Raw genomic sequence first — 13,520 nt, 5'->3', positions numbered from 1 at the left:
CAAGCGTTCGTACAACTAGTTAACAACAAGTAGGTCAGGCAGAGAGGAAGGGTAGTGTTTCCTGAAGAGGTGGGTTTTCAACCTGCGGCGAAATATGGGCAGTGACTCTGCTGTCCTAACATCAGTGGGAAGTTCATTCCACCACTGTGGGGCCAGAACAGAAAAGAGTCGTGACCGTGTGGATCGGCCAGAAGGACCCTTGAGTGACGAGGCAATCAGTCGCCCCGAGGTGGCAGACCGAAGTGGTCGGGCAGGGGTGTAGGCATCGACCATAGCCCGGAGGTAGGAAGGAGCTGTTCCTTTCACTGCCCTATAGGCTAACACCAGGGTTTTGAACTGGATGCGAGCCGCTACGGGGAGCCAGTGTAGAGAACGGAGAAGGATGTGGGTCTTGTCACTCTCCGTGGTTCGGAGACTCCAGTGCCCCTCAGTTATTAAAGTCCACACCTTGTAAGGTGCATTGAGTTGTTAAAAGAAGGGCAACACTTAATTTGAACAATGTCAACATGGAATCAAAATGGAATGCATCAAATGTAAATCCTATCTCCCTCTCTGTCCTTCCTGTCTCCCTCTCTCTCTCGCACCAAGAAGTCGGCAGAACAGATGAAGAAGGTGCCCACCATCGTTCTGTCTGTCTCTTACAAGGGAGTCAAGTTCATCGATGCCACGAACAAGGTGACTGTGAGACCCTCTGTTACACTTATGTGACTTTTAAAGTTTGAGTGCTGCACAGGCCTATTCCCTCCTAATTAAGAATGATCACTGAGTATTATTGATATATATATCATTTCTAAGCGGTGGAAACATGTCCAAAACTGTTATTTTTCAGCATTCAGATTCCGAAACGGCAAAAGTAGCAGATCTACAAGCTTGAAACGCTGCGCTTCGCGCCACGTTTCAAGCTGCTACTTTTGATCATGTTGTGTGACGCTGTAGTGTGCGAAAATAAACGCTAAACTACGGAGATAAGAGGTTTCTGCTCATTAGGACGTCTGGCTTTGACTTCGTCACCGACGACAACACACTAAAGCACATCTCTCTCTACCTGCCTGTCTGCTTTACCAAAAGGAAATAGCGATGTTTTTTTCCCACAATAACAACGCTATACCTCTGCGTTTTATCACGTCTCCGTTCCTTCCAGAACATCATAGCGGAGCACGAGATCCGAAACATCTCGTGCGCGGCCCAGGACCCTGACGACCTGTCTACATTTGCCTACATCACCAAAGACCTCAAGTCCAGTCACCACTACTGTCACGTCTTCACTGCCTTCGACGTGGTCAGTGCAACCGCAATACCGTGTGTGTCCATTAGTCCTCACCACAGTGAAGACTATACTCTTCCTGGGGTCCAAAACATTCACACTTCCAATTACACACTTGAAATTGAATTTCATCCAACGAAAACATAATACATAATACCATGACACAGTAAAAAAAAAAAAAAAAAAAATCTTCATACATTCTCTAAATGGTTACATAGTATATAACTTTTTGGTTTACAAATCAATGAATTGCTAACAAATCATCCAATTACTCGTAGTCCAAACATTAAACAAGTTACCCACTGAGCATTTTTAGACTATTAGACGTCTAAAATACGTCTACATGGCTGTCTAAAAAAGCGTTATAACTGGCCTAAAAAGGAACGTGTTGTAGCGGACCGGTCTAGTCTCATATTAGATGTTGGAACGTCATCGTTTCACTTTTAGAGCAGTTAGAGCCAGGTTGTGGACAGACTTCTAATAGCCGACTATTGTATGTATTGCCTATCCTAATGATGGAGCCCATTCCAATGTGTCGTCTTCTCCCCGTGGTCAGAACCTGGCCTACGAGATCATCCTGACCCTGGGCCAGGCCTTCGAGGTTGCCTACCAGCTGGCCCTGCAGGCCCGCAAGACGGGCCACGGCTCCTCCACGCTGCCCGAGAGCTTCGACAGCAAGCCCAGCAAGCCCGTCCCCAAGCCCCGCGTCAACATCCGCAAGTCTGTGAGTACCGTTCCCTACCGTCCCCAAGTCTGTGAGTACCGTTCCCTACCGTCCCCAAGTCTGTGAGTACCGTTCCCTACCATCCCCAAGTCTGTGAGTACCGTTCCCTACCGTCCCCAAGTCTGTGAGTACCATTCCCTACCTTCCCCAAGTCTGTGAGTACCGTTCCCTACCGTCCCCAAGTCTGTGAGTACCATTCCCTACCTTCCACAAGTCTGTGAGTACCGTTCCCTACCGTCCCCAAGTCTGTGAGTACTATTCCCTACCGTCCCCAAGTCTGTGAGTACCATTCCCTACCGTCCCCAAGTCTGTGAGTACCATTCCCTATACCATCCCCAAGCCCCACGCCAACATCCCCAAATCTGTGAGTGTCCTATCCCCCCTGTTCCCGACCGACTCCGACCGTACTCACTCACAACCGTCTGTCCAAAAGGGACGTGCCACTACAAGTTGTATACGATAGGCTTTGATCTGACGTGTGAAAATGACAGGGGGGTACATTTTATTAACCACTTACCCATTAAGACCTGAGGCCCATTCTACTTAATGCTTTCGAAATCAGTAGTTTGTCGCACTTTGGAAAAATGTACGTGTACAAGCTTGCTGTGAGATTGTATGTCTGCAGTTTTTGAATAGCCACAATCTGTCTAAGGGATGCCAGGGTAAACCTGGTTGACATTTATTATTTCTTAATTGTAACATCGTGATATTATCAAACATGACATGCATATAATAATTATGAAAAGTATCTAGACTAGGGGCATAGATTCCATCACATCAAATTAAACCCCGTCCAAAGGAGACGACCAAGTGTGTGCACCGACAGAAGCGATGCACTCGACTCCGCCGTCTGAAGCCAATGCAGACTCCAACATTATGCAGATACTATAACAGTCAGTCAGCAGCAGCACTCACAAATGTACTGTAGCCTTTGGACGATGATTTCTGTAGAGTGCACTTCAGCGCTCATCAGCGTCTTAAATATCTTACAGACGCTGACTAATGGTTTCGGCTGACGGACTACACTTGGCTGTACACTTTAAATAAATCATCTCATAGGCTACGTTTGTGAATCTATTGCTTGCTCTAAGTACAAATAGAGAATTGCATGTAGTCTATTAATAACAATCCACACAATCCGGTTGTCATCAAGAGAGTATGTGCACTGGGCACGGCTTTCTGCTGGTAGCTACAGTAGGTTGTTGCGACGACGGAAATGAACACATCGACAGCCTGACGCTGTATATTTAGCACGACATGAATGTTATACATGTAATCTGACGTTGTCCACAACTGGTTGACTGCTGACAACAGCGTTGACACTATACTGTATGTTACAGTATGACACGTTTACTTGACAAGCCCCCCGCAGCGCCACTCTGGATATTATGCTGGCTTTCACTGCATGTCAGAATGTCCACATTAAACCTGGAAAATGAAAGTGGAATATGAACATGGCTGTAACACAGACAGACCATATATGTGACCAGATTTGACTGAGAGACTGCCATCGCGCAAATTACAGCTTTTCACCAGAGGAGGAAAACTTTTTTTTATTTTATTTTTATTTTTTATGAGTTAATAGCACAGGCAGACTCTTCACATACTAGAGCATGTCTGAAATAAGTGTCAGAGCTGAAATCGACATGTAAATATGAAGTAAATGCCCAAATATGTAGCTAGGTGTAATGTTAGAGACCACAGAAGTGAACCTTTCAAGCCTGTTTTCTCAACTCGCTGTTTTCTGCAAAACATTACTCTATAAGCCATATCTCCAAAACTGGTGGGTCAAACTGAACAACCAATATGTAAATTTGAAGCTATGATTACCTGCTTTCATATGACATGAAAAAACGAAAATTCAAAAAAAATCCAATGGCAGTCCCTCAGTCAAATTTAGTCACAAGCTGCTTTTACTGCTTTTATATATACTTTATTGGAACCCGATAAAAATTATGGACTCACATTTATGCGTGCCGCACGTATGTACAGTATCACAGTTTGTTGAGTGACTGCGGAAACCCCTGTATGGGTTTTGCCACTATAAAAACAGGAGGTGCGACGCAGAAACCTGTCAACACACCAATTGACTCCTGCAGAGATTTCAATATAGTCAGCCTCCCTCCCACCACACAGTGTTTTGTTACAGGGGAAAACACCATTTGCGTGCACAGTGCTTCTATATTAATGTTGGCGTCTGCCGTCTGGACCATAGTGAAGTCTTATTCCTCTGTTGTCACCACTCATTAGAGAGAGAGAGAGAGTGTGTCGCTGGACAAATGGTCACTTGTTCTATTGTTAGACGGAGGAACAAGTAAGAGAGACACAGCTGACACACAGAGAGAGAGAGAGAGAGAGAGTACAGTGTGTGTGGTCATGTGCGTATATATATTGTCTCTGTAGGGTGGAAATCTCATATGTCCAAAAAACAGGAATCAGGAATCAAATTAAAAAGCATCAAAAGTATAGCAGAATCGGGGCGCCCGCTGCATGGCCTAGCGGTCCAGGCGCATGCCACATATATATAGGCTCTGGCCTGACAGCGTGTCGCGTGTTCAAGTCCCGTTCATGACGTCGACCTTTGCTGCATGTCTCTCACCGTCTCTCTCTCTCCATTTTTCCTGTCCGTCTTCAATAAAGGCAGAAAAGCCAAAAAACGAATCTTGAAAGTAGCTTCGACCTTGAGGCTCTGCCGCTTTTGACGCCGTAGTGTGATCAAGTAGGGCGTTCATTTTATGAAAGAAAACACAGGAAGACAGCATACGGAGATAAGAGGTTTCTGCCCGGCAGCAACGATATGATGTATGACGCCATGCGCTCATGCAGTCTGCTGAGTCGGCTGCCATTACATTAACCATTAATCGCCTTCCTTCTGCGTGTGTGTGCATGCGTGTGTGCGTGTGCGTGTGCGTGTGTGTGTACGGGGGGGTAGTTAATGGATCGTAGCCTGCGGCAGCACTGGGATGCTCATGCTACGAGATTTAATTAATATTCCCACCACCTGCCAGCCGGTAACGCTCATTCTTTCTGCAGCACGACCAGTGCAGTGGTTTTTATGTACAGTATTTACGGCTGTTTGAAAATTGCCGATCTGCAAGATCTACGACGGGTTGCGTCGCAACGCATTGTGAGCTTGTAGATCTAGCTACTTTATCAGCCAAAAAGTGAAAAATGTTAAAGGGATTGTGACATAAAAAAAAGTTTTTGTAATTTTTCTTAATTTTGTTAGGTTGTCTGAGCTCAATTAGCTCTTCACTAAGTCCCTCCCCAACCCATCCTTGTCCAATAGGCACGTTAGCAGCGAAGAAAGCTTGACCTGCATAGCAACCGTTGCTAAACTATTTGGATTGGCATTGGACAATCGCTTTTTGGGGTGGGATTTATTGAATTGCACTTGAATCTAACATTCAGTAGATTTTCTGTGGTCTGGGGTTTTCTGGCTGTGATTTTCCTACTGTTTGTGATGTCACAGCCTGCAAATCCCATATATGTCAATGGGATTTGCCAGCAGATGTCACTGTTTTCACTGTTTTGCCTGTTTTCATTGCAGCTCAAAAGGCTTCCAAACCCCAGAGAAAACTCCAGCCCACAGAAAATCCATTGAATGTTCAAAGTTCAGGTTTTTTGGGTGTAATTGAGGTCATGAAATCTAAAAGAAAAATAAATGAAAATGAATGTCATGAAACCTTTGTCTGCGTCAGGATGGCTGCTCTTCTATTGGCTTCTGGAGTGTCGCTGATGAGCAGTGGTGGAAAAAGTTCAATTGTTTTGCTTAAGTAAAATCCAATCCAATCCAACTTAAGTAAAAGTATCAATACTGCAATGTAGAACTACAAGTAAAAGTCCGGAATTCAAAATGTACTTGAGTAAAAGTACAAAAGTATTGGTATCAAAATGAACCAGTATTAAAATCGTTTGAAATAGCAGATCTACAAGCTCACAATGCGTCGCATCGCGACACATCGGCTATTTCCAAGTGGCCGAAATGTACAGTAGGCCTATATAGAGGGCTGAAGAGGTTGGTGTATGTTTTGTAATAATAAGTAACTAGTAACTAAAGTTTTCAGATAAATGTAGTGGAGTAAAAGTACAATATACTATGTACAAATACCAAAAATATGTACTTAAGTGCAGTACTTAAGTAAATGTACTTAGTTACCACTGTCTTCTATTGGCTCTTTGCAGTCTGTAGTGTCGCTGATGAGGTATCGTAACCACGGCGATGCCGCGCCCGTGTTTAGCAACTGGGTCACTGGGCCTTATTTTTACACACCGTCAGGACTGTTGCTAGGCTGTGTGTGTGTGTGTGTGTGTGTGTGTGTGTGTGTGTGTGTGTGTGTGTGTGTGTGTGTGTGTGTGTGTGTGTGTGTGTGTGTGTGTGTGCGTGTGCGTGTGCGCGCGTGCGTGCGTTCCCAGGGCAATCTGGGAGTTGGTGGTGTGATAATTTGAATGAGTTGCAGTCATAATTTATTGCCTATAGCTAGACCAGGGGTTTTCAACCAGTGGACCAGGGACCACCTGTGGTCCTTGAGAGGGTTCCAGGTGGTCCCCAGCTAAATGATGGAGACAGAGTTGGTAACCAAATGGACCACCTGTGGTCCTTGAGAGGGTTCCAGGTGGTCCCCAGCTAAATGATGGAGACAGAGTTGGTAACCAAATGGACCCTTAGATCTTTAACTCTTGAGAATGTAAAATATATATATATATATATGAAATGATTGTTAAACATCTGCATTGCTTAATTTACAAGAAGTCTACACAATTGTTATTTTGATCAATGTTTGCCATCTCTCCTATGGTATACAGTACCACATCAATACAGCATTGAATTGTGGACAAAACCTTATCCAACAACAACAATAATCTTAAATTTTGGGTCTGAGAGGTTAAATCAAACGGTGGTCCACGGCTCAAACGCTGAATAGATAACGGACCCACTGTAGGTATGCATAGGGTTGAAAACCACTGAGCTAGACTATTGCCCCATGCTTGACCTGTGCTGTGTATGTTGACCTCTGCCCCCGTCCGTCCGTATAGGTGGCCATGCCCCCCACTAGCCGCTGGTCACTGGGCCACATGTACACCCCCCACCGGCCTCCTCCTCCTCCCCCTCGACTCCCTCATCATCTTCCTCATCTTCCTCACAAAAGCTTGTCGCAGGTTTCCGCTCTCTTTATTCCTCCGTTTGGCACGTTGCTTTGGGTCAGCGAGCGAGCAGCACCTCTGTTTGTCTGCTTTAATCTGTTCCATGTTGCTGCTGCTGCTGTTGTTGTTCGCTCTGAATCCTTTGTGTTTGCTGTGTGTGTGTGCGCGTGTGCGTGTGTGTGTGTGTGTGCATGTGCGTGCGCGTGTGTGAGAGAGAGATCAGACAAAGAGAGAACGTGTGCAGTACGCTACGCTTCCATTCTAATAACTCTTTGAAGGGTGTGTGCGGGGGTCATCGCCATGCTGGCTTGTGGTGGACATTTTTGTTAAATTTAGACTTGTTCAATGGACATGAGTACAGAAACACATAAAGAGCTTGCCCCAAACGACCATTAAAGGTCTGTAACTCTGGGGTCTTTGAAAATAAAATGTGTGAGGACCGCTGTCCTAGTGGCCTCCTAATGTGCCATACCTACAGTGTCATAGAAATCAGTGTCATACATATTCCGAAGTAAATCTGGAGACTGACATTGGGACTAAAAATGGGAACATCATAATGGTGTGTAAAAGAAAACCTAGCACTTGCCACGGACGAGGCCAAGTCTTGCCACGGACACAGTTGTCCGTGTACGGACACATTGATGACCCCTGGGAGTGTGTTTTGCTGTGCCGTGCACGCGTGCCAGATCGCTACAGTGGTTACTGTTTGATTTTATCTTATTTGATATATTCAAGATACAATTCACAAAAGTGCAGTACAGAATTATCAGTCAAAGACTTAATTCCATTGTGATCCAAATAAATAGATACAGCATATGGTAGGAAGACTACAATCACAATAATAATGACATTACAACAACACCGTCATAGATCAGTAAACAAAAATAATAAATAGATAATACATACCGTAGATAAATACAACACTATTCTAACTTGCCCACCACCCAATTTTTCAACATATTTTTAAAAATGTTCAAAGACTGGGCAAATATAATTTCCCCTGGGATTTTGTTCCAATCCTCTACCCCTGTATTTTGAAATGAGCTTCTACCTACCTTATGTTTTAGGTTTGGTGGTTTAAGATCAGTTCGACTGGAAGCCAATTTAATTCTCTGAAATGGTTAGCGCCAATGTGGGTTTTTGGGGAGAGATAAAGAACTACCCTCATTAGTTTATTTTGCAATGTCTGTACTCTGTAGTTTATCTTTGGTATTTTTAGATATGCCGCTGTAACAGTTTAGGCAGCTGTAATCAAAGTGAAATTGAACTAATGCTTAAAGCTGCAATCCTATAAGAAAACACATCTGCAGTGGTTAGACATTGAGGCATTCTACATCCTGGTGTCCAGGGCTCATTATCATGCTGCCTTATGGTGTATGAGACATCTACATCCTGGTGTCCAGGGCTCATTATCATGCTGCCTTATGGTGTATGAGACATCTACATCCTGGTGTCCAGGGCTCATTATCATGCTGCCTTATGGTGTATGAGACATCTACACCCTGGTGTCCAGGGCTCATTATCATGCTGCCTTATGGTGTATGAGACATCTACATCCTGGTGTCCAGGGCTCATTATCATGCTGCCTTATGGTGTATGAGACATCTACATCCTGGTGTCCAGGGCTCATTATCATGCTGCCATAGGCCTCACTCAGACCTTTACAACAGATTGCTGTATGCTTGCTGTATACAAAGGGTGTGACACAGCTTGCCCCAATGCATTTCCAATGGGAGTCACATGGTCTGACACAACACTTGTGTTGTATGAGGGGGAGAGGCGCAGTCGAAACACAGCCGAAAGCCATACAACAGCTTGTAGTCCAAAATGTAGTCCTCAAACCATGTGACTTCCATTGGAAATGCATTTGGGCGGCCATGACACTCACAGCATTCATACAACAAGCATGCAGCAATGCTGCAAAGGTCTGAGTGAGGCCTTATGGTGTATGAGACATCTACACCCTGGTGTCCAGGGCTCATTATCATGCTGCCTTATGGTGGACATTTTTGTCATTCTTTATTTTTTTGCCATGGACAATTGGACATACAAAATGAGTAGACAAACACATAAAGAGCTATTACTAAATTACCATGAATTAATACATTTACCCAAAAGTAACAACAGAATGAAGTATTTCCTCGCTTACGATAATGAAAGTAGTCCATTAATGTATGCCAGGTGCAGCCGCCCCTCCAGTGCAAATCAAATCAAATCGCCTTTATTTATAAAGCACAATTTCCATTGTACCAAAGTCCTGTACAGACATTTCATCAACACGACAGATAGTGAGAGCACAAAAAAAAGAAAATGACAGACAATAAAAGCACAGGAAAACAACAGGAAGTGTTTATTAATAGAATACATTTTCAGTTACTGAAATGTCCATTCCTCGCTTCAAACGTTTTCAGAAACATTCCCGAGAGCAACGTTTAGGTGTAAATGACGTTGCGTGTCATGTTGGCTATGGCACGACATCAAGCAACGCAGCAGGTGCTTTCTGAGTCTTTGATTAGACAGCGGAACTATATTATTGAGTCCATCTGTCAATATCCATAAATAACACACTGCTGAGTTCAGTAATTGACCAATCAGAATCAAGCATTTAACCAAGTCGTGTAATAAAGTTTTGTATCAAATGTGTCTTCACACGGTACAAGCTCACAATGTGCATTGTGAGCTTATAGATCGTCTATTTTCAAATGGCCGAAATGTATATAGGGCTGAAGTGGTTAATGTATGGATTTTTATTAATAATAATAATCAAAATCAACAAAGTAACTACCGGTAGTAACAAATGTTTTCAAATAAATGTAGTGCAGTAAAAGTACAATATTTTGATCCGAGATGTAGTGGAGTAGTAGTGGAGTACCGTAGTACCGTACTTAAGTAAATGTACTTAGTTACATTACTGAATTTAACCGTGAGGTTCTACAGCCCTGTTTAAGGCTCCATTTGTACTCCTGGTGGTGTGCCGGACTTGATTCTGACAAACAGTGGAGTGAATGAATAGAACAAACTCCGTTCCTGGGTGGAACTGAACTGTACATCCCTCTGTTTGTTTGTGGTGGAGAACGATGCATTCCTCCTGCAGTGTTCACAGTCAGACTCCCCCTCCCCAACCCTCACCCAACCCCCAAACCCTCAACACCCCCCAACAATCGTCTTGGATTCAATCTCCGAAACAAACCAATGGATTGGAAGAAAAGCACCCTTGGCAACAACGTCCAAGCCTTTGGATTGGTCGCTTGCTCACGGACACTGCCGGTGGAAAGGGAGCTTTTTAGGGTTATTTTAGAAAGCTGCATGGTGTGTGTGTGTGTGTGTGTGTGTGTGTGTGTGTGTGTGTGTGTGTGTGTGTGTGTGTGTGTGTGTGTGTGTGTGTGTGTGTGTGTGTGTGTGTGTGTGTGTGTGTGTGTGTGTGTGTGTGTGTGTGTGTGTGTGTGTGTGTGTGTGTGTGTGTGTGTGTGTGTGTGTGCGGCTTAGTTTGGGAGTCTCTCAGCCGTGTTAGCGGCACACACACACACACACACAGCAGCCGCAGAGAAAGAACCAACGCCAGAGCGTTATTGGGATTTTAATCTGCAAAGTAGAATAAATACAGAAAGGAATTTGACCCTGGTCACGTCTGTACAGAGGCAGATACAGTAATAACACACACTGTACTATACATATCATCGCTGTCGGGCAGACAACTCTTATCTCCATATTTTAACTTTTAGTTTTTTCCTAAATTACTACTTGATCATACTACGTTTAGTTTTTTCGGAAATTATTACTTGAACATACTAACGGCATCCCACAAAAGCATCAAAAGTAGCAGATCCACAAGCGTTTCCAGCTTGTAGATGTGCTACCTTTGATATTCTCGAGTGGTGCTCCAGCATTTGATCGTGTGTGTTTGTTTAAGCACGGGAGTGTCTGTCTCAAAAATGCCAAAAATGGTATTTATTACAGTACAGCGTTACAGTCGATGTTACCTTATATGTCATAGAGCACCAAAGTCTGACGTCAATATCTGTAGAGGGCGCTAAGTCCACGGGTTCATGTACTTTTTATTTGCATTGTAATCCCCATGGGGATTTTAGATCGCTTCATACTGTATAAGAATTAGTGATTGAAAAATAAGCAAATCATCCCGGCCGTTTCACTCACATGTATATGAAGAATCAACTGACTGTGAGAATACGCTAATGTTACTGTTGCTGAATTTGTTACATTTTCGCTAGAAACAGGACTAAACGACTGTCATAAATGATACAGACGGCTCCCTGACAATATCGCAGAGACAGTTTGTTTATTTTTGGACCACAATGCTTATATGAGACGATTTTAAGATGACCCAATGCTATTCTCCATATAGAGAAAAACTTCCATGAACCAGGAGATGAGCGAGTGACGTCAGGACTTCGGTGCTCTATATACAGGCCTTAATGAAATTAACTCATCAAAGGCACCGCTCAGTTCACACTGGGTGTGATTTTTTAAATTATTTGAATCCTCGAAAAGTAACAGTTTTGGACATAATGAGGTTTCTGCCCGACAGAGAAACGATCACAGTACATAATGTAAATGTACAAAACACACAAATATACACACACATCAAATCGGTGTTGCTGGTGAATACGTGCTTTTGCCGTCGGTGTACTTTAGTGTGAGGCGTTGGCAGCCCAAACCACTTCCTCCACTGATGATGCGTCCAAGTTTGTGCATCATAAATTGACTTACAGTGTCGGACTATTTATTTTCTCCCAGCCTGACACATTCTCTCTCCCCCCTCCCTCCTCCCTCTCTCTCTCAGATGGAACAACCCTCCATGGACCAGAAGGGTCACGCCAACGTGCCGTGGATTGTGGAGCCGGGCCAGGAGGTCAAGAGAGGAGTCAACACCAAGTATGAGACCACTATTTTCTAACATACAACCCCCGCCTTGTCCACTCCTGTGTGTGTGTGCCTTTCAGAAAGCAAGCGCGCCCTCTACTGGCCCCGCCCTGCCCCGCCCCGCCCCGCCCCGCCCCGGAGGGGGGCGACGAGCGAGCGACGCACGCTGCCGCTGCGCCACTTCACTGGCCGAAAAAAAGAGAAAAAACAAATAACACAAAAAAGCAAACCAAACCAAACCATGAAAAGCCCTCCTGCCCGCCGCTAGCCCGCCCAGCCTGTCCACATTGCATGATGACGTTTGCCGCTGCGCTCTCTCTCTCTCTTCTCTTTTCGTTCCCCTGCTGCCTGTCTCTCTCTCTCTTATCCCCCCCCCCCCCCCCCAGCCCCGCCCCTTCCTCCTGCCTGCAGGGCTGGCGCATGACCTTTGACCGTGACACTGCAGTGCACTTCTCTGTCTTCACCTATAGGGGGAGTTGGTGGGCAGCTCGTTTATTTTTTCTTTCTTACTTTTTTTTTCTTCTTTTCTTTGCATCTACCTTGTTGGTCAAGCGGTCGGTTTCTCTGCTGCCAGCTGGTTTTTTTCCCCCCTTTTTTTTAGGGGTGCAAACGTTTGTCTCTCTCTCTCTCTCTCTCTCTCTCTCGCTCTCCTGATTTTTTTAAGCCTCCATCCCTCGCTTCTCTCTCTCTTTATCACGGCTCCTTTGTCCAGCTCTCACCGATGAGCGGACGGAGAAATGAAGCCTCGTTCTGCAGTGCAGTTTATTGTTACTAGTGAGGAATGTAAGAGAAATGTAACTGCATAGTTTAATACGAGTCAAATTGACTCAGAAGGTATTTGAAAGTAGAAGATTTTGCTTAATGTCCCTATTTTGTGTTTGAGACCCTTTTTTATTTTTATTATTATTAGTCAATTGAGAATTGGCATTTTCCCGCAGCTCTCCCCCCAACCCCCCTGCACCCTCCCCTGGCCATAACCCTTATTTCATTCCACAAAAAAAGAAAAAGAAAAGAAATAGGTGAAGCGCATGGTGGTCTTCTTTTTTATTTTTTTTTATTAATTGAGCGAGTGGGCCGGTGGAGAGGCGGGGTCTGAGGGCTCTCTGGATAAGTGATGTGATCTCATTCGCAGGGCAATGGCGGACGCTCATGTCTATTACTGTGGAATGCAAAGAATGTAGCCAGCCCTAAACACGGACCTTATCACGTACAATGCAATGCAAAAAGGACTACAAGTGTCAAAAGGACTACAAACATGGACTCCCTCTCACAGTGTTTAAGGTTGACTACAAAATAAATTACTAAACAAAACATTAACATCTGTCATCCACATGAATGATGCTCGACACGGCAAATGTCGAAACAACAGACTGGACACGCAGTTTTGGCAAAATAACATTTACACACACACACACACACACACACACACACACACACACACACACACACACACACACACACACACACACACACTGGACTGCATCTTGACGGACGGCCGTCTGCCTC

At 44.4% G+C, this 13,520-nt stretch overlaps 1 protein-coding gene across 5 annotated transcripts in view; it reads left to right on the top strand.

Moving 5' to 3' along the window:
• anks1b (ankyrin repeat and sterile alpha motif domain containing 1B) overlaps positions 1-13,520 on the top strand; it is a 296,270-nt gene that overhangs the window by 281,403 nt on the left and 1,347 nt on the right. For 4 of the 5 annotated variants that reach the window (XM_079494548.1, XM_079494547.1, XM_079494545.1 and 1 more), the window contains 5 exons: positions 589-675; positions 1,142-1,279; positions 1,821-1,988; positions 11,935-12,026; positions 13,147-13,520. The exon at positions 13,147-13,520 is cut by the window's right edge and continues 1,347 nt beyond it. In XM_079494548.1, coding sequence (XP_079350674.1) covers positions 589-675; positions 1,142-1,279; positions 1,821-1,988; positions 11,935-12,026; positions 13,147-13,195 — 534 coding nt within the window. In that variant the 3' untranslated portion in view covers positions 13,196-13,520. The remainder of the gene's footprint in view (positions 1-588; positions 676-1,141; positions 1,280-1,820; positions 1,989-11,934; positions 12,027-13,146) is intronic. The other variant, XM_079494546.1, reaches the window with a different exon arrangement.

Source organism: Electrona antarctica (genome assembly GCF_951216825.1).
Source record: "Electrona antarctica genome assembly, chromosome: 23".
NCBI lineage: Eukaryota > Metazoa > Chordata > Actinopteri > Myctophiformes > Myctophidae > Electrona > Electrona antarctica.
Note: the sequence above shows the minus strand (reverse complement) of the source record. Positions and strands in the feature narration are given on the sequence as shown.